This window comes from Crinia signifera, chromosome 3, assembly GCF_055691185.1.
Source record: "Crinia signifera chromosome 3, ASM5569118v1, whole genome shotgun sequence".
NCBI lineage: Eukaryota > Metazoa > Chordata > Amphibia > Anura > Myobatrachidae > Crinia > Crinia signifera.
The window spans coordinates 9,048,641-9,074,083 of record NC_139219.1 but is presented as its reverse complement, the minus strand read 5'-3'; the positions used below and the strand labels follow the sequence as shown (position 1 = coordinate 9,074,083).

Sequence of the window (25,443 nt, the reverse complement as noted above, 5' to 3'; positions counted from 1 at the left end):
GTACCTGTGCCGTACTTAGCTCTTCCTATGTATTACGAGAATCATTGTTATGGTTTTGTATGTCAGTCAAACACACACACACACACACATATATATAATTACAGTAAACGTGTGTTGTACATAACCATATATGTACTATTCCTCTCCTTTACCATTTGATTGGATAACAGAAAATAAGATCAAGGCACTCCTGGTAGAAGATGGGGGGGGGGGGGGGGGGGGGGGGGGGGCGGTGAGTCAAGGTCAAATAAATTAACTTGTAAAAGGACTCTAGCAAGGCAAATACCATGATTAATTCTACAGCTAAACTGAATGAATCATCTGTGTCCTCTAGCATATAACATGCACATGCTTCATGACATGCACAGCGGTGTACCATCCAGCATGGCAACAGGCAGACAGGAAGTGACGGCACCTAACTGCGGGCAGCGCCACCAATCCGGTTAGTAGCCTACGCTAAACGCTTTTTAAGAAAGGTAAAAGATTGAATAAAACAAGATTCGCTCAAATCTGCGCGAAGGTGACCAAAAATATAAAGGACGCTGCGCGGCTTTCTGCAGCAACTGTCTGGTTCTGAGCAGCACTTACGAAAATTACGCACACAATTAGGCTTCCACAAAAGCCAAAAGCAGAGCCATGCGTCCCCATGCTGGGGTACTGACGTACAGACATTCCCGAGGTATTAGTGTGCGGCTGTGAAGCCAGGAACGGTTGCTGTGAAGAACAGATGCAGCTAAAGTCAAACTCATTTTGTAGGATGACGTTTGCACAGTAGCTGGGTCTGTACATTTGTTGTGTGTCATGGATAAAGCTTCTCGGATTACCGGTTAAAAAAAAAAAAAAAAAAAAAAAGCCCAAACCGGTCGATAAAAGCCTAATGTTACACGGGCACTTTCTGTGTTCTGCGTATTTTAACGATGCTGCCACATAAGCAATGATCCTCTCTCCAATCGTCTATATTACAGTCTATCAATATATTGCAGATAAATGAAAAGTCAGTGAACGGTCTACTGATAGGTAGAAGTGTATCTGCACCCTTATTCAGATCCGATCGCAGTACAAATTTGTTTGGAAAATGGGCAAAACCGTGTGCACTGCAGGTGGGGCAGATGTAACGTGCCGAGAGTTAGATTTGTTTTTGTGCAGGTTAAAATAGGAATTTAATACCTACCGGTAATTCCTTTTCACGTAGTCCTTATGGGATACTGGGAATGGTCTTAAGACATTGGGTATTAGAGGGTATCCGCAGGAGACAGGCACATCTATATCTTTGAAGCTGGGTGTACTGGCTCCTCCCCTCTGATTCCCCACCCAGGAACCAGTTAATGGAAAAACTGTGCCCGAAGGAGAATGTACATATGAGAGGAATAACTTATATGTCACCTATGTAAACATAAGTGTGAATAGTGTGGTGAGATTTATGCCAGCACACCCGCATTCATCAAAACAATAAACAACTATAATACCACCAACTGGGTGGATTTTCCTTAACAAAGGTCACTGAACTAGACCTTAGAACCAGAAGACAATAAAGTGAACTTCTGAACTTTAACAGCAGAATAAGCTGCAGCCAAACCCCCGCACAGGGCGGGCGCCCAGTATCCCATAAGGACTACGTGAAAAGGAATTACCGGTAGGTATTAAATTCCTATTTTCACTAACGTCCTTTATGGGATACTGGGAATGGTCTTAAGACATTGGGGATGTCCCAAAGCTTCCAGAAAGGGAGGGTACGTGCGGAGACTGCTGCAGTACTGCCTGCCCAAACTGGGTATCCTCTTTGGCCAAGGCATCAAACTTGTAAAATTTTACAAAGGTGTGTTGCCCCGACCATGTAGCAGCTCTACAGAGCTGCAGAGCTGACACACCCCGAGCAGCCGCCCAGGATGCGCCCACCGATCTGGTGGAATGAGCCTTTAAAACAGGAGGTGTCGGCAGGCCTGCCGTCACATAGGCTTGTTGGATTGTAGTCCTAATCCATCTAGCAATGGATTGCTTAGATGCAGGGTGTCCCTTCTTTTGTGCGTCATACAGGATGAATAGACAATCTGTCTTCCTGATTCTTGATGTCCTTTGGACATACACACGCAAGACACGCACTACATCCAGAGATACCGGAATATCCGGTGAACTAGACGCAGACGGGACTACAATTGGCTGATTTAGGTGAAAGGAAGAAATCACCTTAGGGAGAAAACGCGGGTTTGTTCTCAACTCCGCTCTGTCTGAGTGAAAAATTAGATAGGGGCTCTTACAGGAAAGGGCTCCCAATTCAGACACTCTCCTAACCGAGGCTAGGGCCAAAAGGACCACCGCCTTCCAGGTGATATACCGCAATTCTATCGACTCCAAAGGTTCAAACCAGGAGGATTGAAGGAAGGTTAGGACGACGTCCAAACTCCAAGGAGGTGTAGGAGGTACAAAGGGAGGCTGGATGTGAAGCACTCCCTGAAGGAATGTTTGTACTTCCGGGATGACAGCCAATTTTCTTTGGAAGAAAATGGACAGGGCCGAAATCTGGACCTTTAGTGAACCCAGACGGAGACCCAAATCCAATCCCGCTTGTAGGAAGCACAATAACCTGTTCAGGTTAAACTTTGCTGGGGGAACCTTCTGCTCCTCACACCAACCCACGTACTTTCTCCAGATCTTGTAGTAGTGGGTGTTTGTTACCGGCTTTCTGGCCTGAATCATCGTGGTGATAACTGATGAGTGCAGACCTTTCTGAGCTAAGATTTGCCGCTCAGCCTCCATGCCGACAAACGTAGCCGCCCTAAATCTTGGAAGACGCACGGGCCCTGTGTGAGTAGATCTCTCCTTAGAGGAAGGGGCCAAGGATCTTCGATCAGCAGGCTCTGTAGATCCGCGAACCAAGCCCTTCTTGGCCAGTCCGGGGCCACCAAAATGGCTTCCACTCCCTGACTTCGAACCCTTTTTAGCACCCTTGTCAGCAGTGGTATGGGTGGAAACAGGTACACCAAGGGAAACACCCATGGAATTGTCAGGGCGTCTATCGCCACTGCGCAGGGATCCCTGGTCCGTGTGCAGTACCTGGGGACCTTGTGGTTTAACCGGGATGCCATCAGATCTATCGATGGCTGGCCCCAACGGTCCACAATTGCTGCAAAAACCTGTGAATGCAGGCTCCATTCCCCGGGGTGGAGGGCGTGACGGCTCAGAAAATACGCCTCCCAATTGTCCACGCCCGGGATAAAGATGGCCGACAGAGCCACCACGAACATTTCCGCCCAGGCCAGGATCTTGGAAGCTTCCTTCATGCAAGTCCTGCTTTTCGTGCCTCCCTGGCGATTTATGTAGGCCACAGTTGTGGCATTGTCGGACTGTATCTGGAGCGCCCGACCTTGGAGGAGATCCTGGGCCTGTAACACTGCATAGTATACAGCTCTCAGCTCCAGGATATTGATGTGGAGTCTCGCTTCCCACCGAGTCCACTGACCTTGAAAGGTTTTGTCCATGGTCACAGCACCCCATCCCTGCAGACTCGCATCTGTCGTGAGTCGTACCCAATCCTGGATGCCAAATCTCCGACCTGCAAGCAGGTTCGACTCCTGAGTCCACCATAGAAGGGACTGCCGGGACTGATGCGACAGAGAAATCCTCTTGTACATCAGGAGATGGGAGCCCGACCATTTTGCCAACAGATCCAGTTGGAACACCCTGGTGTGAAAGCGTCCGAACTGAATGGCCTCGAAGGTGGCCACCATCCTGCCCAATAGCTGGATGCATTGGTGAACCGACACCTGAGGCTTTGCCAAAATCACCATCACCAGGGATTGTATGGCTTCCATCTTCTCCCGAGGGAGGAAAATCCTTTTCAACTCTGTGTCCAGGAACATTCCCAGAAAGAGGATACGACGCGACGGCGTCAGGGAGGACTTGGGGATATTTAGGATCCACCCATGCTCGGATAAAACCTGTCTGGTTTTTGCTATATCCTGCAGCAGGACCTGTTCCGACCTTGCTTTGATCAGCAAGTCGTCCAGGTAGGGGATAATGTTGACACCCGACCTCCTGAGCAGTACCATCATTTCTGCCATCACCTTCGTGAACACACGCGGTGCTGATGACAGGCCGAATGGCAGCGCTCTGAATTGAAAGTGCAGATCTTTCAGCGCAAACCTCAGGAAAGCTTGATGTGGACCCCAAATTGGTATGTGGAGGTAGGCGTCCTTCACATCCAGCGATGCTAAGAACTCTCCCTCCTCCAGGCTTGCTATTACTGCCCGGAGGGACTCCATCTTGAATTTGTAAACCCTTAAAAAAGGGTTTAGTGACTTTAAATTTAAAATGGGGCGTACCGAGCCGTCCGGCTTCGGCACGAGGAACAGATTGGAGTAGTAACCCCTTCCTTGTTTCTCCAATGGGACAGGTGTGATAACCTGTGACGTCAGCAGGCGTTGTATTGCCTGCTGCAGGTTCACTCGATCTGCCTGTAGGGCCGGCAGACCTGATTTGAAGAACCTGTGAGGGGGAGGCTTTTCGAATTCCAACCTGTAGCCGTTGGTAATAAGATCTCTCACCCAGGAATCCAGGAGAGAGACTGACCATACTTGGCTGAAAGCTGACAGGCGACCCCCCACCTCGCAAGTGACTCCAGGGTCGGAACCCGAGTCATGCTGCAGGTTTAGAGGCGGAGGCATTAGTGGCACGATCCTGAGATCCTGTGCTGGCGGGTTTTCTGAACCTACCGCGGCCCCCTCTGGCGGCCGAGCTGGAGCCTCTCGCCCTCTGCCTGGGCCTGGAAGGCCGAAAGGACTGAGAAGCCTGAAAGGACTGGGACGTATGGCCCTGAAAGGGACGTTTAGCGTGAGTGGAAGCCGTCGGTAGAAAAGTCGACTTGCCGGCTGTAGCCTTGGATATAAGGTCGTCAAGTTCGCTAACAAATAACTTTTCTCCCTTAAAAGGCAAACTTTCCACACTACGTTTGGACTCTGGATCAGCTACCCATTGTCTTAACCAGAGGGCCCTGCGGCCCGAAACCGCCATTGCGGAAGAGCGAGCATTTATAGCTCCAAGCTCCTTTTGAGTGTCACACAGGATCTTTGCAGTATCCTGGATATGGCGAAGTCTCTCTCCGACTTGCGTCAGTGACATATCGGCCAGCATGCCTTCCTGGATTTGAGAAGCCCATGTATAAATGGACTTTGCCATCCAACAACTGGCGAGGACAGGTCTCTGAGACGCCCCACTCGCTGTGTACATGGACTTAAGGGTAGTATCCATTTTTTTGTCTGTACTATCCTTTAGTGTTGCTGCCCCTGGAACGGGGAGAACCACCTTCTTGGACAGTCTGGACACTGATGCATCCACAACCGGAGGCTCTTCCCACACCGCTCTAGTGGCGGGATCAAAAGGAAAGTTAGACTTAAACCTTTTAGACAGTTGGAAACGTTTTTCAGGTTGTTTCCAAGCCTCTGTTCAGGATAAACAATTTGCTGTTTCCTTTGAGACCCAAAAAAACGGGTCACCTTCCTGCATGTCTGCTAAGGGAAGGTCTAACACTTCTCTTATTGCTGTAATAAGAGGTTCTGGGCCTCTAAGAGATGACTGTGAATCAGGGATCAGAGCCCCGTCGTCCACATTATCATCTGTGTCGTCACCCGCCTGCAGATCATCATCTGAATCAGGCAACATGGCGGTCGCAGCCCGCTTCCGTGACTGGCCCGTGGTGGTATTGATATTATCCACCCGTGCGGCTAGAACTGTTAAGTCCTGCTGCACCTGTTTGGTCTGCATTGTATTTGCAGCCAATTGAGTTGACACTGCCTGCAGCATGGTTTTAATGCCTGCCGCCCACTCAGGCTCTTGTGAGTCTGATTGAGGAGTACCACTGATCTGGGGTGAAACCCCTGCCCCACTCGTTTGAGTGGACATGCATTCCTCACAGGTAATCTGTGAGGTGGTCTTAGGCACAAACTTGCTGCTGCAAATGAGACAGGTTAACTTCCTCACCATGTTGAAGGAATAAGTAACCTTTTTCCACAAACACACCACAATCACAATGAAATAAAATATATATATAAAATCAATGTGCAGTGTATAGCAGCTATGTATGTGTGAGCTCTATCACTGGAAGTGTGTAGCTTAACAAGCACGTGGGGGAGCGCTCAGATTACACTGAGGAGACCAGCACACCCTGTACAACCTGAACTCCTATTTAGGAGTTGGTAACACGCATAAACCCAGAACAGTGTGATCAATTAAGCGATCTTAGCGCTAAATACACTTGCTGTTTTCTGCAGATTTCCTCTGTCCAACACCTCACCGCTGAGGAGTGATCTGGAGGCAGTAATGGCGCCCAGGGAGAAGCAGGAAGTAGTGTATGCGCGCTCAGAGCTCTGGCCTCGCTCCGCTGAAGCCCCGCCCCCTGTGATGGCGCAGGGGCTTCACTGATCTTTATACTGGCGCTGGCTGTCAGTTTTAATGGCGCCCTTTACACTGAACAGCGTTTTATGGTGGGATCTGCCCTGGTAGCCCAGGGACTGTCACCCGCAGCCAGTCTGTGACGGGGGGTCTGCGCAGCCCCTGTGCAGGGTACCGCGTCTGCCGCCGCCGCCATCTTGCCGCACGATGAGCCGGGGTACCCCACTGTGGGGACCCCGGTTTTTACTCACCACAGACGTCTTCGGACTGTGTCAGGAGTGTGCGGCATGCTGGGGGTGAGTATCACTGCAGCGCAATGCCCGTGAGTACAAACACCCTCTCAGGACAGTGGTCCTGCAGCAGGGACAGCTCGGTACCTTAAGAGGCCTGCAGCTGAACCCTCCTCAACTGACTCCCTCGAAGCAGGGATACTGTGAAGTCCAACACAGTAACCCCAAAATAATAAAAGAAATAAAACTGAAGACAAACTCTCTGGAGCTCCAGCCGTGTGCATCCTCTCCTGAGGGCACATTTTTCTAAACTGGTTCCTGGGTGGGGAATCAGAGGGGAGGAGCCAGTACACCCAGCTTCAAAGATATAGATGTGCCTGTCTCCTGCGGATACCCTCTAATACCCAATGTCTTAAGACCATTCCCAGTATCCCATAAAGGACGTTAGTGAAATACTGGCTGCATTATTTTTACACTGCAATTTAGATTACAGGGTACTTGTGTAATATCTAGGCGCCCGATTTTATCATCGCATGCCACTACTTAAGGCATGCGATGCAATGCGATTTTTCATTGTAAAGACCCGATTTTTAATTGATATAAAATCAACTCCATGCGTAGTTGGATAGTGGGGGTATGAAATCACCCATGGGTGACTATACAATTAAAAATTGCATCGCATGAATTGTATGCCACTATATTGCATGCGATGCGATGCAATGAAAAAAATCGGGCGCCCAGATATTACACAAGTACCGATTTCAGTTTCAACACACCCCACCCAAATCTAATTCTCTCTGCACATGTTACATCTGCCCCGCCTGCAGTGCACATGGTTTTGCCCATTTTCCAAACAAATTTGTACTGCGATCAGATCTGACTAAGGGCCCTAGTGAGGAGCAGAGAATTCACCGGTCACATTCCACCCTGCACATATATATCAGTGGTGGCCACACTGTGGCTCCTCCAGCTTGCAAATGGGGCTACCGGGAGCAGAACAGACCAAATTGCAAACATGTTTTCTTGGGGCCAAACCTTGTATACTGTATTTTATCTGACCACCATCAGTACAAATAGTTACAGGTGCCATGCTTTAGGTAAAGTGTTTTGCTCCACTCTGCTTGCCACAGGATACTATTGCCAATAAATGTCTTTGTGAATAGCAAAGGGTAAAAAAAAAAAAGTAACAAACCCCCAAACCATGTCGATTGTCGAATGCATGCCAGCCAACTGTTATCAAGCTACAGATGGGGCCGCTGTCATTGCGACATCTCTCTAGCTGTGGCGGATGCTGGTGGGGTATTGCCAAGAATGGGGCGTGCAAGCAAGGTGGCAGATGGGGAGGAGCGGGGCGGCGAATGGCACGCCAGGAGCAACTCTAATGAGTGCAGCTCCACCTGTATCATTCAGATAATTTGGGCACATGGGAGATAACTAACTGGCATTTAACTGGCAGGTTGGGAGGTCTGTTGGGCATGAAATGGTTATGCGGCTGTTTGGCTGGCCTGTGGGCTAGGTCTTACTGTGAATTTATGGCAACGCTGTTACATTGAATGGCCAAGATTTTGGTTAGTGATAATGAAGTTCATGTAAATGGTACCGATGGGCATGCAGGTGAGAATGTGGCAGGGACTGAGGGGCAACAAGCAGCATGTATTATGGGAGGCCTGAGGGTCTCGGTCCCTGTGGGATCTATAAACAGGAATGTAAGTAGTGGATTTGATCACATGATGTTCGGCTATGCACGTCAGACTAGAATTTTAGGAGGATTAAACTTTCCCCCCGAACACCCCTATGGGGTGTGAGGAAACTCTAGCGACAGTGATGACCATGGAGGTGCTGTTCCAAAGATTGTAACATAAATATACTATAAAAACACCAATCAGAACGCATAAAACAAATCTATACTCCTATTGAGGGGGTACTGAGCCGGCTCACGGTCACTGGACGATGACAGCCTAGGCCGGAGGTCTCCATCTAACATGTTCTCATTGTGGTAACAAACATAAATGTATTTATAAACAGTGGTGTATGTGGGACTGTGGCTGGATCCACTTCCCCCCTCACAAAGGGGAAGAAATAACTTGTATGCAATATTTCTAGGCATGTTTCATGCGAGTGCAGCTACACCCAGGTGACAATATGCCATACCAATGTGGCGGTCTGTCACATGACTAACCAGGTGAGAAATGCACTGGGCATTAGCAGAAGGTCCTTACTCATTGGTCCAGTCTCATCTAGCCCTGACTGATTGGCTCCTCGTCCAGTCACCCAGAGTGGCACTCTTGGTTATTATTTCAATAACTGGCATCATTGCTCCACAATGTCAATGCGCTTGTTTATGACAGGGGTGGAAACAGCTGTTGGCTCAATATGAAGAGCACATGTTGCTGGGCTGTCCACGGGGGGCATGCATGCATCGGAACCTCTTAGTGGTGTCGGACAGCCTTATTAAAGAGCTAAAATTGAGCAATGAATTGGCTTTTAAGATCCTGCTCTATTGCTGCAAGTCACGGTGTTGAAATCCCAGGAGCCACAAATGAGCACCAACACTCTACCTTCCCCCAGATGTATTATTTGCTGAACTTAACATCCTAAAACACTCTCTGCCTGCAAACAATTGGAGACAATCCTCCTACAATCAGGTGTACCGTAGTGGTACGAGATTTACATGGTAAGCAGGGTATCCAGATGGAAGACAGATTTCCGAGCAGGGCCCTGATACCTCTATGTCGGTTTGTTTCTACCCAGTTTGTTTAATCACTGTTGTCTCCAATCGGGGAGTGACATCACAACTGGGCGCATAAATGTAAATGTGCACCTGGCTGTGGTGTAAGGCTGGTTTCACACACTCCGGCTCCTGCCGGACGGTGAAATCCCGCACGGCCAGGGAGCCGTGCCGCACACATTAGATGTGAATGGACACTATTGTGTCCATTCACACGGGACGGCCACGACCCGGCCGCACGGCTGCAGCCGGATCCCTGTGGCCATCCCTTCCATGATAAACTAGTGTGTGCGGCACAGCTCCCTGGCCGTGCGGGATTTCACCGTCCGGCAGGAGCCGGAGTGTGTGAAACCAGCCTTAGGCATGACACATGGGCTGACGATTGGCAAGAATGTACGCACTTACCAATCATCAGGTAGGTCAGCGGATCAGCATGCCAGCTGATCTTGTGTTCCTAGTGTGTATTGTACCCAGCATGAGGCACTTGGGGGAAAGCGTGTCAACATTTTCACTGTCAACCTGTTGACTATCTAGAAACTTGATTTTTTGAAACCCATTTTTTTGTACCCACTACCGCACACTCCAGCCTGCTGACATCGAGGTCGTCCGTTCTGCTGCGCTGCACAACTGATGGGACGACCCAGCAATCGACACCATCCCGCTGAACGCAGCTGATGAATGATATAGTATGTACAGATGAGCAACATCCGCTGGCCGGCATCTACATCACATCATTCTACTGTGTCCCCAGCCTGAAGGCGCACATACTCGTGCAATAATTGCGTTTTGGTCTAGATGGCATCGCACACCCAATGTGATTGGGACCTAGTTTAAAAAGTACGTGCAGCACATACTTTTTGATCTGTGCGTTGGGATGTGCGCAGGAGCGCGCATCAGATCGCACCGAGTATGGGCACCTTCAGACATCCACTACATTTCCTTTTGTATAAACCATTCCAAGTCCGCAAGAGAACAGCAAACCCAGCAGCACATTCCAATGACAAATATGCAATGCACCCCTCACAGCCTGTGAGCGTTAACAGCCTGGCAGTAACTGAGGATAGGTAACATCAGCCCAACCTCAAGTTTTGGGGTGAGATTTAATAGGATGAGAGATTCAGAAAGTGAGAGATTTTGGGGTGAGATTTAATAGGATGAGAGATTCAGAAAGTGAGAGATTTGGTAAGCAATTTCCAGGTTTTTTAAAGCAGCAATCATTTACACTTTAAAACTAGTATGATTTTGCAGTATAAATGATTGCCTCTTTAAAAAAAACTGGAAATTTCTTACCAAATCTCTCACTTTCTGAATCTCTCCTATTCAATTTCACCCTTGATCTTTTATATACCAGCACCTTGCCTAATTCAGAACATTATAGGAATTTCTGTAGCAAGAAAATATGGGGGTTCCCCTTTTTGGGTTGTTCAGGACATGGAAAACCACACAAATACTCCAATGTTGGCATATGTGAGTGATGACCTGGCAGCTGACCAGCACACTGTGCGAAGGATACTTGGAACACTATTATACCAGGTGTGTGCGCTAGGACTGTAATAACTATGGAATGAAACAGACCGCTTATCTTATACAACTTGCGCAGCTTTTATCTAGTCAGAAATATCGTGCTGTTATGTGTAGCGCTTGTGTAGTCGCGTACATTGACCAGAAACATGTAACACCTGTCCGACCAAAGCAGGCCACGTTCCCAAGCAGCAGTGTTTATAGACAGATGTGTCTATTGGCATCAGACAAGCCTTCTAGGGCCACAAGATCCCATGCAACTCTGCTCATACCAAGCGTGTGTTATGCTTGAATTAATCTTATCCGCGATGCGTCAAAAAATAAACTTAGCAAATATTTATTTTATATGCAACACTTGGCCGACTCTGCTGGCGCAGGAATGTCTTTGCGTGTAATTATCCCAAATGCGTCTTACTCATATAATGCGATGTGCCTTAGCACACACCAGGATACTGCATTATGTGGGCTGCAGCTAACAGGGGACAAGCAGTGCAGGCAGCAGATTCCTCTGCCGCTAGATGTTACAATGTAGCACGTAGATTTTAGTGGCCAAGGCCAATCTACCGGGGCCTAGCACTGGAAAGATTCACATTCCGGAGCCTGGAAATTTTGTCACGTCAGCAGCCTGAATAGACACCTATGGGGGCTGCTTTGTGATTGAAAAAGGGGGATAACTGCTGCTACCCCCCCCATCATGCAAAGACAAGTCATACTACATGTAGGATTGTGCAGGCCTTGAACATGCATTTCATTTTAAGGGCATATACTGTATTTGTCCAATTTGGACACGGTTTTATCAGAGTCCGATGGATCAGGAGAAATTGGGTGAAAAGTAGCCAAATCTGATGCGATGTCCTGTGCACCGGACCCGCTTGCACATCCCACCTCCGACTTACAGTCTCCCGGTAGTAGGGATCGTATGCAATAGTTAACATGTGAAAGAACCGTATGCGATCCTATCGCCCGGGCAACTTCAAGGCGGCTCAAAAGGGACTGACTGTGACTTCTCATTGGGAGAAGTCACAGTAGTGTATAGGCGGCCTTTATACCAAGGGCCAGATGCACTAAGCTTCAAATGTGATCAAATAGAGAGTGATAAACAACAAACCAATCAGTTCCTGCCTGACATTTTACAAACAGTCTGTGATATGGAAGTTAGGAGCTGATTGGTCGTATCGTATCGTAAGGATTACATGCCAGTTTGTGCGCGGTTCTATTGCATGGACATTTAGAGCAGCCAGGAGGCAAGACGCACTAGAATCAGTCAAGGATGGAGCATCTTTAGGTTCCCACGCCCGGCGCGATGTACTAGTGCGTCTTGTACTAGATCGCATTGCATCTACTCCAAAGCACGTGATGCGCTACAACGTGCGTTTCGTACTAGATGCGATCTAGCTCTGTGTGGTGTTATGTGCATCGTAAGCCCAAAGCGCACAGTCTATGGGCACCTTTAGTCACACCTGGCGCCTTACGACCTATATAAGAAGGTATAGGAGGGCACATCTGTAGTTATTACTTTAAACTTGAAGAATATTACTTCAGCTTTTCAAATCATTTACAAAAATAACCATTTGGTTACTTACTGCTAAGAATAACCCAATGCGCTAAAGCAAAGCATTAAACAGATATGGGTCCTAAACAAACGCAAAAAGGAAATAAAAAATCAGCAAGAATTATGCTACGCAGAGAAATACAACGATCGTCTCCTCATTATGGGCCTTATTCTAGTTCACTCTTAGAGGCAAATTCCTTCTTAGCTGGACAAAACCATGTGCACTGCAGGTGGGGCAGATGTAACATGTGCAGAGAGAATTAGATTTGGGTGAGTTATTTTGTTTCTGTGCAGGGAAAATACTGGCTGCTTTATTTTTACACTGCAATATAGATCTCACTTTGAAGTAAAACCCCACCCAAATCTAACTCTCTCTGCACATGTTAGATTTTGGGTGGGGTTTTTCTGCCCCACCTGCAGTGCACATGGTTTTGTCCAGTTAAGAAGGAATTTGCCTCTAAGAGTGAACTAGAATAAGGCCCTATATGAGCAATTCAGCTTATCTGAGGGAGGAAGGTGGATGCTCCCACTCCAGGACACAGGTGCCTAGACTGATGGCACACGCAGGACAGCACAGGTGCCATAATCAATACAAGACATAACCAACACATCAATACAAAGTATTGCTCAATGACAGGGGTACACCGCACACACTGTGGAGCCCCAAATCCACAATTAGGTTAGGCAGAAGAATCCTCCCTGTGTTAAAAGGTTCAGCTTCAGGAATTGCACTGCGTGATCCTATACATTGGTGTCAAGTTCTGACTGGCTGCACAGCGGTTGTTTGACATTCTGAGAACATGCTCCCTATCGCCTTACATTTATCAGCCCCGCTAACGGATTTAGGGCATTCGATAAAGACTAAGCGGTATTGCGTCACATTAAATACTATCAGGAATATTTTATCATCTGTATTGTGAGAACACCCCGGGGGCAAACGTCAGTGTCCGGTGTATCGCATGCAAACACATTGTGCTCAGGTGCCAAAACCAAACCCACGAAGGGACTTTTAAACGTCATTAGACATGCAGAAAATCATCATCATCAGCCAAATGAGCAGAAGCCACAACAAATAAATTATCAGAAAGAAAAAAAGGGTCCTTACCACCTACGTAATACATTAAGTACAAATGTTTTAGTGGAAGAAAAGCCTGGTCGGTATGAACTGAATATGGAAATGGAGACAAAAAAGCATAAAAGTCATGAAATGAGACACAAACTTTACTATATGAAAAATAAAAAGGGTTTCTACCCCCCCCCCCCCCCCTTGTTCCTTCCCAAAAAGTTTTTGGATACTCTGAGATTGCAAGTGGCCCATTGCAGCGCACCAATAGCTTAAACACTGGGGCCCGGATTCAATCAGCCCCAACCGAAAGGAAAAGGCTTATAGCCGTAGACTTTTACATCTCACCCTATTCAATTACAGCCCCATATTCTTGTATGAAATCTGCCCGTTAAACCATAGGTTCCGACCTGGAAGAATGGGTTTAGGCATCTGCCGTAAGGGCACAAAGGCCTAAGTAACATGGGTATCTTTGATCCTCAGGAGAAGATAAACGGAAATCCTCATTAATTGTATCCTGCAGGATCACGTGCTCTAACTGAATAGCCACGGACACTGCATCGCTGCTTATTCTAAATTCGAGGGTTATGGCGTTTGACCCTAGGGAGTCAATTCAAATTAGGTGCAAGTCGGGTCCAAACAAGCCTCTCTCACTCCAGATTTGGAACATAACATCACATTTCTAAGGAAAGTCAAGTTTTTGTGTCTAGTAGGGGAAAAAGCTAAAGTTGAAAACGTCAGAACACAGTACAAAACCTGGGATACACCCCCCCCCCCCCCCCCCCTCTTGGAGGGAATCCAAATAAATAAATGCTCGTTCTCCGGTGAGTTTGCCTAAAAAGCTTAATAATGGGTTAGATAATGTGGACCAGGTACCCGAGGGAGGTGTATGGCTGGGAAAGGGGTTTTAGATCTTGCAAATAGGAGTCGAAATGCTTTTATTTCCCTTTTTAAAAAATGGTATTAAAACACTGACAAATCATTTTACAGACTGTCGCCCAGAATCCCACATGCGACCTCTCAGTCAGAATTCTGCACAGTTGACTAAAAACCTTGAGGAACGACCGTCGGGTATGTTAATAATTGTTCGTAGCACACACACTGAGAGACATTTTCACCAATATCGTTCAGAAGAGCCAAAATTGAACAACACTGGTCAAAATAACCATAGTGTGTATGCACCATAACTATCTTTGTACAATGTAAGCGAAGTCGCTATACTGTGCGAGCCCATAGCGAGTCACGGCTGAGTCAACGTTCCAGCTCATATAGGGCTCACTTCCTGTGAGGTAACGGCCTGCGTTATCATTTGGGTTATATAAAATGCACAGACGCCAGCGCCAATATGCCGGCGCTACACTTAGAATTGTCACAAAGTGCTCAATAGAGACCCAGCCACCCCCTGTACAGACTGGGAGGCACCGACTGAACATTCACAAGCAAATTCTAATAATCCAAACCAGGTGCCAGGGATATCGCCGGGACACTGCTATGTGCCAATTCCTTATTGCTTTCATTTCATTCACACAACGCCAGCTTCCGCTGTGCTTGTGGGGTAGATGCATAAGGGAGGAGAAGTGAGCTAGAGAAGTGGCCCGTGCCAACCAATCAGCACTGAAGTAACACCCATCATTTACATAACATAAAATCGTAACAGAGGAGCCGATTGGTTGCCATTTGCCACTTTTCCTCTGGCTCACGTCTCCGCCCTTATGGGTTAAACAATAGTATTTGACACATCCAATGGATGTAACCCCTTTATAATCTAAGTACCCCATCTCATTCATAGCTGGGGCTCTATGTTAAAAGTATCACGCCCAAAACTGGCAAACACAAACTGGCAGCACAACGGATGAGTGTGTGTCACTGCGCATATTAATCTTCTGCCCATACGTTGTGTTGAATACTTTATAAATAGATGAAGCAAAAATAACCCGGCTAATGAATCAGCAGTTTTCCCATTTACAGACAATGTAAGGGGCCCCGGTGCGTTGTAGTCACAGCGCTGGCTGACAAACCGTTCAGTGCTGGTTTATCGTTACACAAACAGCTGGAAGATGATCCAGGAATAAACAGCACAAGTGTCCTGCTGACTTGCTGCGAGTGTGCCATATTTTCTATGAAGAATTGTGAAGCAACAGTCATTACACAATGAGGTGCACGGAGATAATATTCAACGTGTGGCTCGTCACATGCTACAAGCTGACGTCTTGTCAACTGATCAACACAGAACAGCTTATGTAGGATCTGATAAACAGGTATGGGAGGGGAGGGGAGGGGGGGGGGGGGCGGCACACGCACACATTCATTATGAGACATATTATCCAGAAAGCTCCGGGAACAAGAGGCAGAAAACAAGGAATATTGGTCGCAAGGAACTGAATAGTGAAGTTTTAAATTCTATACTGAAATGTGATTACTTTTACCATAGAGGTTTTGTTACAATTGCCATTCTTTTTTTTAGATTTTTATTGATGGTAGCATAGTGGCAACCATCGATGGGGGAGACGTATTAACAGCCATCATTAGAGGTGCCTATACACTTTGTGATTTGTGGGTGCGATGCGCACTCCCGCGCACATCCCATCGCACAGATCAAAAAGTATTTGCTGCAAATACTTTTTGAACTAGGTCCCAATTGCATCGCATGGATTATTATTATTGCTGGACCATGAAGAGAGACATCCCAAAGGCAAAATTTGCCCCAAAATAATTTACAACCTTTTAGGTTGTTAGCCAGAATAAAGTGTATATTTGTCACTTAGACTTCTAAAAAAAACTTTAAATGTAACAAAAAGCAAAACAAAAAAAACTGCCCATTGGAATTTTTAATTCATATTCACATTCAGCGGTAAAAATACAGCTGAGGTTCCCATACACGGTGCGTTTTTACCACGCGATGCGAAGCGCACTCCCGCGGGCATCGCACAGTACAAAAAGTATGTGCTGCTCCTACTTTTTGTACTGCCTTTTGATCGTTGCACCATAGCGGGTGCGCACCGTGTATGGGCACCTTTAGATTCAGTCCATTAAGTTCTTGTGAAGATATATGTTTTATGTAGATCCGTGTAATTCCATGTTCCTCAGTGCTCTCAGCCCCTACTTGTACGGACATTGTAGACATACTGCATGTTTTCCTATACATCTTTGTCCTTATATCCTTGCAAAAGAAGAATACAAGTTTTGGCAGCTATTTATTTCCGATGAGGAGGAAACCCATCAGTCTCCCTGTACAAAGTCTGCAAACACAGGAATACATAGAAACCAGTTATCACCCTGTCGGTCCTTTCCATCTGTTCTACTGCTGCAAGCTTTAATTATACAATTACTCTTTCTGCTGCAGAGCCAGATGGAGGGGAAAAACTCATAGCACGTAAAAATACAGGGCAATAAAAAGCAGACAATCTATAGGGCTGTACTAGTAACAGGAGAGGTGGGAATAAGACCGGCTCTAATATAGAGGCTAGGAAAGAGAATTCACAATAGGACAGAGTGCGTACGGGGGGGGGGGGGGGGGGGGGGTTTGGGGGTTTCTGGCTGCCTCAAAAGAAACGGTGACAGATATACGAAGGGTGACAAGGTAGACGGCATGAGCGACTGAAGGAGTTGAGGGGCAGTGGCCGGTTTGAGAGCCAGGCTTAACTGCAAATTAGTTTGCAAATATTTAGTTCGGTATAATTGTTCTTACCCAATAGGAACCCACTAAACAGTCCCTTAGCAATACTACCCCTCATTGGCTACAGTTTTCACAGAATCCCCCATTGTATTTCAAGCTTAACGAGCTTTAATGAAAACGGAGACCAAGTAATAGGAACTAGCTATAACTGGGCTATTACTTGGGTAACACGGGTCTTGGCTTGGAATGAAAGGTACTGTACGAATCTGGCGCTCGGTACCGACCCATGTAGTCGTCGGTAAGAAAACGAAACCTCGGTCATGCTGAAATGACGCAGAAAGCCAGATGACCAGCGCTTGGAGATGGCGTCATCTCATACACAATGCTGAGCATGACAGGACGTCAGAGTAACACGGAGGTGGATTTAATATAGGTTCATCAAACAGCATTATGGGATCCAAACAAAATGGCTTCCTCATTGGACGTCCCTGTTCATACAACTCCATTACAGAAGAGGAACATCTTCCTCTCACCGGTAGCCAGACTGAAGTAACTGCATTACAGCAACCACTAGCGGTCACTATGTATGAAGCAAGATGATTGCATACTTACTGGTGTCCAGTTACAAGACTCAAGGGGTCAATTTAATAGAATGCAATGTGCCGTAGAATGTTCTCAGGAACGTCGCATTGTAGGACCCTGCAGCACCGATATTGCCGCACGGTTACTCTTACAGCAAAACAGATGGCGCAGTGATGACCAGAACGGGCAAACGTGTGCAGATTTACATCATCTCTAACCGGGCCTGAGACGCAGAATGTAATATCACTTTAAAAAGCATCATCCTGCAAAAACTAGATGTATACTATTTGATATAAATAGCTGCCCTAAAAAAGATTTGAAGACTCCAATACATCAAGCGTACAACACCTGTGTCCCGCTATCATTAGCAGCCGTGACAATCCCGAGTGCCGGCGACTGCGATGGGGACGCTGATCAGGTTCTCACACTAGCAGATCACAGCCAAACACAGGAAGCAGGCACAGGGCAGAATTCAATGTGAAATTTCGCCGTGTGCAGCGAATCCTGTTTAGGACTCCAGACCACTCTGACATGTTTCTGAATGAAAGCAGGGATATGGGCGGGCAGTAGGGTTACCACCTTTCCCCTTTAATTCCGGACACATATTAATTACATAGGTTCTGTGGCTGGCTGACTTCAAGACTCCATATCACCTGGTTCTAAACTTCCACAGAACCTGTGTAATTAATATGTGTCCGGAATTAAAGGGGTAAGGTGGTAACCCTAGCGGGCAGCTGGCGTCCGGCTATGTCAGATGTCCGCCCCCCACACGTGCATCACGGCCGCATTACCATACGCACGCCCAGCGTTTTCATGGGAACGCCCATGAAACGTGGGGCGTACGCATATGGTAATGAGCCCAAACGGCCCTTCACGCCCCTCTCCACCCCCTGCTCGGATGGTTCCGTACGATCATTTTCTGCACGGAACTTCTCGGCCGTCCGTCCGCATTTGGAGCCATCCGACTCAATCAGAATAAGGGCCTGTGTTCCCAATCTTCCGAAAAGGCAAAATATACTTAGTAGGAGATGCACTTATTTGAAACAATTCCCACAGATATCCCTTAAAATCACCATATTGTTGGTGGATAGATGCTAAACGCGTCGGTCAATGCTTCTTCCAAATCACTAATGGCCAAACTTATGGGACCTTATTAGGAAAACGAGGCTTCACTTCCAAATGCGAGGCATTGATTGGATGATTCTCATATGGTAGGAGACTGAACACATTAATAAGCGGAACACTAGAACAACAATCCATCAGCACGGCCGACTAGGTGACACCAACACTGTTATCCAGAGGGACCGTCACACAACTGTAAGTGAAGCATCTTGTGCCTAATAAGGTCCCATAAGGGAAGGCGGATTCTACTGGGAATAGTTTCAAATCATATTTCATACGAAGTACATTGTACAACATTGTTTGTAAGTAGTATCTTATCGGAGGATTACAATACAGGATTGTTTCTTTAAACCTAATTTATGTGCCACTTTAATGATCTTTATGGATCATTTATTAGTTCGACTTTTTGGGTGTTATAAATAATAAAAAAACTCATCTTCAGAGGGTACTAAGCATATAAATCATTTATTTCATAGCTTTAGTGAGTTACACAGAGCAGCGCTTATTGGCGGTCACATCTAAGCCACAGATCACTATAGGCTGGATTCTGTGCTACGCGTAGAAGCGGCATCGGACGCAAGGGAGCGGTTTTCAGTCTGTGCGTGCGTTTCCATGGTCACCGCTGCAGGATGCAAATCAAAACTGCATGCAGAGAGAGGGTGCGTCTGGGAGGCAGCATAAGGGGGCTAGTGGCCGTTTTGCGACAATGACTGTGGCTAGCGGCAGCAGCGCTGACACATGAAACATGGAGGTAGATGTATTAAGCCTGGCAAAGTGATAAAAGTAGTGATAAAGCGGCCTATCAACTCCAAACTGTCACTTTTCAAACAGCTGATTGGCTTGGTGCATTATCACCTTCCACTTTACCTGGATTAAAACATCTGCCCCCCATGGTCAGTTGGTGACATTGCATCTGCCATGGGGCAGGAAAGGATACACAAGTTGGCCGCAATTTACATCGGCATAATGAGTGCAGAAACAAACGTGTCTGTAGAACCGCATTAAGTGTTGCGCACATTCATGCGAATTCACAAACATAATCCATCCGCTTGTGAAAGTAGCTGTGATCTGTAACCAGGCACCAGCCTTATAACCGACATCAGTCTCTTCCCCCAACCAGCCTACGGGCAAATACCCATTGGCTATCCAGCTATGCCACCCACCCCAACCTTCATCCGCAAGTGGAACGGTGACAAGAGATATATATATATATATATATATATATATATATATATATATATATATATATATATATATATATATATATATATATATATATATATATATATATATATATATATATATATATATATATATATATATATATATATATATATATATATATATATATATATATATATATATATATATATATATATATATATATATATATATATTACACAAAGCCGCAAAATGAGCATAAAGAATTCATATCCCAAGAAAATTTAGCCCTACATGGCCTATCATGTGCCACGTTACCATCATTATCAGTACGGAACCCTCTTGAATGTGTAGGATAGGTCACCAGTGTCTTTTCAACAATTGAAAAGATTGACATGTGTGTTTTTTTTTTTTACTTTTTCATACGGCAAGCCATGCAAGGGGGCCCAGTGCACTACTTTGGGGTCCAAGTCATGAAATATACAAATATCCACCAACCAAAAAAACTCATGTCGACCTGAGCCTATCAACATTTCGGGGTTGCCCAAGACATTGTCGACCTAACATTCCATATCCAAGCCCTCAAAGTTTATCTTCCACTTTCCTGGCAATGTGAAGAACTCTGTGAATGTATAGTTATAGACCTTGAACACTGGAGCATATACAGTAAGTGTTCTAGGTATTGCCCATCCGCCACCAGCAGTGCGGCCTCTTACCATACTACAACGGCTATTATAGGTTTCACCTGTATCGCTGGCATCGGTTATGGACTGCGTCACACACAGGACTCAATAAGGCCGGTCCCACCTCAGAAAAAACTATGGTTACGGAAAGTACTATCATCTATAGATCCGGGAAACAATTACACGGTATGGCACAATGAATCACATGAGGAGGGGCTTCCAATGGGGGCATAGTAAGTTACCATCCCCCGTATCTCGCAAAGAAAGGTCTCCACATTACAAAAACAGATTCAGATTCCTGAACTTTTTGGGGGGAGGGGGTGGGTCTGTTTAATGTGAAAACGGGTAATGCTGCTTTCCAACTGCCTACACGTGTAATGACCCGTTTTTTTTAAACGGGTCTTTAAACGGGTAAGAGCCATAAAGACCCTTTCCCACTGCAGCTTTTAAACGGTAAATTAAAATTTAACGGTAAATTTTAAAAAAAAAACGGCGTGGGGTCCCCCCCACTGCTGTAACCAGCACCAGGCTGAAAGAGCCGGGCTGGTAATAAAAAAAAAAAATCAGGAAACCCGGCAAATAGGGGTTCCCTGATTTTTTACAACCAGCCCCAGGCTCCAGGTCCGGGGCTGGTTCCCAAAATACGGGGGACAAAATGACTAGGGGTCCCTCGTATTTTAAGAACCAGCCCCAGGCCAAACCAGCCAGCAGGGTAATGTCACAGCCGGGGGACACTTATTATATAGTGAAGGGGTTCCCCCCCTCCAGGACTTACCTGACCAGGCTGAAGCCTGGTGCTGTCCCCGATGCCCCTGGGCATCGGGCTGATGGAGTGGTGTAAAAAAAAGAAAAAAAAACTATTGTCTTTTACTGGTGAACTATGAGTCCCAGCAAGCCTCCCCCGCAAGCTGGGACTTGGAGAACCACTATTCCCAGCCTGCGGGGCTACAGGGATGCCGACATGGATACAGACGCCGACACGGACCAGGACATCAGGACCAGGGCTACCTACGGGCTCAAGATAGGTAAGTATCAGTGTGTTTGTGTAATGTATGTATTAAACTTTTATTTTTCACGTGTGTCTGTGTTTATTGTACTATTTATTTTACTGTGGAACTACAAGACCCAGCGGGCCCTTTAATGCCCCGCAGGCTGGGACTTGTGGTTCTCCAAGTCCCAGCTTGCGGGGGAGGCTTGCTGGGACTCCTAGTTCACCAGTAAAAGACAATAGTTTTTATTCTATTTTTTACACCATTCCATCAGCCCGATGCCCACCGCCCAGGGGCATCGGGGACAGCACCAGGCTTCAGCCTGGTCAGGTAAGTCCTGGAAGGGGGGGCCCCTGGCCAGGCTGACTGGTCAGTAGGGATTAATGCTTTGGCCGCGGGACTTTATATAATAAGTGTCCCCCGGCTGTGGCATTACCCTGCTGGCTGGTTTGGCCTGGGGCTGGTTCTTAAAATACGGGGGACCCCTAGTCATTTTGTCCCCTGTATTTTGGGAACCAGCCCCGGACCTGGAGCCTGGGGCTGGTTGTAAAAAATCAGGGAACCCCTATTTGTCGGGTTTCCTGATTTTTTTTAATACCAGCCCCGGCTCCTTCAGCCTGGTGCTGGTTACGGCAGTGGGGGGGGGACGCCATGCCGTTTTTTTTTTAACAGGTAAAGGGCTACCCCTTTCCCACTGCCGAAAAAACGGCTTTTAAGCAGGTAAAACACTGCTTTTTACCCGTTTAAAAAAACGGCATTTTACCGTGTAAAGCCTGCAGTGGGAAAGGCAATAACTGTCTTGCAACCCACCGGCCATGATCAATTGCCAGGTAAAGGAGAGACAGAGGGCATGATAACATGGTGATTCAATACAAAATCAGGACACTGCGTGCCAAAATGCTGTCCACCTGGACCTACCACGCCACGGACCTCCTAGAGAGGGACTTGCTAAAGTATACCCGGGGACTGGGAGCACGCCGGTCTATTTACCATTCGGACTGTTCTGAATGAGAATTATGCCCCAGATAATAGAACAGCAGGTAAAAAGAGATCACAAGACTAAATCAGATCAGGACAGCGGGTAAAGGATGAGCAAGGGGAAAGCCAAAAATACGGCTTTCTGGCCAAGGCGTCACAAAAAGGATCACAAAACTACAGGCATCTATGCTATGCCATGTCCGCATTACATGCAACTAAAAGACACCACGTGCAAGAAACGGGCGCGAGTCTGAGTCATACATGGTCGGGTACATGTGTCGCAGACTAGGTGCCGAGAGGAGGCCATTTCCCAACAATTAGCCATCACATTCTGCGCCTCGGTCAACGTGAATCCTCTTACAGAAAACAAGGTGACTGCAGGCTTCATGTTCATTGTTCATAGAACCAGTGCAAGAACCAAAAACGGATTGTATTCACTTACTTGGGAAACCAATTAAGACCAAGGTGTTCCGTCTTCGAATATAATATTCTCTCCAGCATTTCATACAATGGTCTCCAGGGCAACTGCAAGTCCTCCCGGGAAAGAAGCTCTTTTTTTCTGCAAACGGTCAAGGGAAAAATCATAGAACGTAAACAGATATTGCAATAATAAAGCTATTTGTTTAGCAGAAAAGTCACCCACACACAAGCAGTCAGATACCGAGGTAACTAGACACCTTAAACAGAGTTTTACCAAATCCTCTACCTTCCGTTCAAGAGTATTTTGATGGAGGACCCACCCTTGAACCAACCCCCAGTATTTATTGTGCGCAAGAGGTTTCCAGCTCTGGTATATAGCCGGGTATAGGTATCTTGGCAAAGGGTTTAAGACTGCCCCCATACTACATAAACTGAAGCCCACCCCTAGGACATAAACTACGAAAACACCATCTCTTCCCCTAGACCAGTGAATCCTGGTCTCCAAGTACCCCCGACAGTTCATGTTTTCCAGGTCAACTGTGGATTTTTAAAATGTGACAGTGCACAGGCTGGGTGACTTGGAAAACATTAACTGTTAGGTTTACTTGAGGACCTAAGTTGGAAACCACTGTCCTAGACAAAGACTATTCTCCTGTCTCTCCCTGCATCTCAGTTGGTTCACAGGAAGAGAACCTTATATAGTATCCGAGATGGCTAATGTGAAAGTTATTTATTCAGATTAAGACGTTTCACATCGGCCATCTTGGATTCAAAATAGGCCAACTCTGATATGTAGGGGACAGACGCCTAAAAGTTTGACATTCCCTAATGGGTGTGCAAAGGTCAGGCGCATATACCGCACATCCTTATGTAGCCGAGATCTCTACCAAACATCTGTGATGTTGCTCAGGCCACATTTAAGGCCCCCACACACTTATGCGACTTCTCGGCGGTGGCAGTCTCATGCGATTTCCCTTGGCAGCTTCCGGGGCGGCAGGATCTCATACGATAGACCGCATGCAGACATTTTTGCACATGATGAATCGTATGCTGTCCAAGTCATGGCTGAGGGAGCCGATATTTCTTTACGGCAGCCGTTGCGATCTCTGTTTCCTACGCGCTCTCCCGCATCGTAGGTGAAACACATACGATTTGACACAATTTCTTGGTCCGATCTATAGCAATCGGATGAAAAGGGACCAAACCGTTGAAGTGTTTGGACACCTTAAGGGAGGAATACCCCCAGATGGGCCGAACGTGAAAATAATGGCAGGAGGAGCCCTTGCTTACAGGGAATGAAAGGAATTGCCAAAATAAAAATGGGAAATGGAATACACTTAATTTAATTGAAAATACATTCTTAATTCCTGGTTTGCGGACAGGGTTGGAAAACAGAACAATGTCGAGGACTTTGATACAATAAATATCTAACTTACTTCAAAAGGCTTATTAGCAGCCGCGCGAACCCTTGCATCATACTGATCTCCAACTTGGGAATAGTCACCAACTCATACAGCAGCTTCACGAAGAGGACGTGGTCTTCTTTACTGAACTTCCTGCCAAAGAGCCGTAAGTACCTGCCGATACAAACAGCACAGCGGGATGAAACACATGGACAGAGAATAGCCATCACGTAGATCTCCTCATTCCTAGGAGAATTAATGTGTAATACAGAGAACATGGAAGCGGAAGGGAATCTACAAAGCATAGCGAGCGTCAGCCGACGCAGGTAAAGCCCTGCTGTAATCCCGACTATAGATCCTGCAGCAGGAACCTACATATGCTCTATATGTAACATTAAAAACACATCAACAGAAAGGGGAGAAATACAGCAAAATAACAAAACAAACACCCATTGTACTTCATATGGCGCTGACCAAATTCTAATTGAACCAATGATCCACATTAGTGCGCACATAATATAGTAGTTTGTGTAAATATGCTGGATTGTTTTTTAAAATAGCGAATGGTATTATAAAAAAAAAAATGTATTCAGATACAACTTGAGGTAAAAAAAGGCCGTCATCCCAGGACAGTATATTACCGCCTGCATACAGGGGACTAGAACCGGGGTTTGCAGGCACAGGGAATCATATATACGGAGTGTGCAGAGTACTGTAGGAAGTACCAGACCACTATAGGTCTTTGCTATATTTTCTGCCAGTGGTGTGACAGCTAAATCCAGTGCATCATTTAACAAAGGTTTAATACCAAAAAAAAATGTAAATGTACTTGTTAGGTCCTCTGTTCTGTACAAAGGATTTTTGAGGTTATATTATTATTTTTTATTATCAGTTTCTTCTATAACGCACACATATTCCGCAGCGCTGTACAGAGAATATTAGAACACTCACAACAGTCCCTGCACCAGTGGAGCTTACAATCTATATTCCCTACCACATGTACACGCACAC

At 46.4% G+C, this 25,443-nt stretch overlaps 1 protein-coding gene across 2 annotated transcripts in view; it reads right to left on the bottom strand.

The window, feature by feature from the left end:
• The window catches only part of PSME4 (proteasome activator subunit 4), a 96,909-nt gene that overhangs the window by 59,731 nt on the left and 11,735 nt on the right, over window positions 1–25,443 (bottom strand). The window contains exons 2-4 of one of the 2 annotated variants that reach the window (XM_083175231.1): window positions 24,466–24,606; window positions 23,052–23,168; window positions 13,521–13,580 (exon numbers count right to left, since the gene is read on the bottom strand). In XM_083175231.1, the coding sequence (XP_083031357.1) occupies window positions 13,521–13,580; window positions 23,052–23,168; window positions 24,466–24,606 (318 nt within the window). The remainder of the gene's footprint in view (window positions 1–13,520; window positions 13,581–23,051; window positions 23,169–24,465; window positions 24,607–25,443) is intronic. The other variant, XM_083175232.1, reaches the window with a different exon arrangement.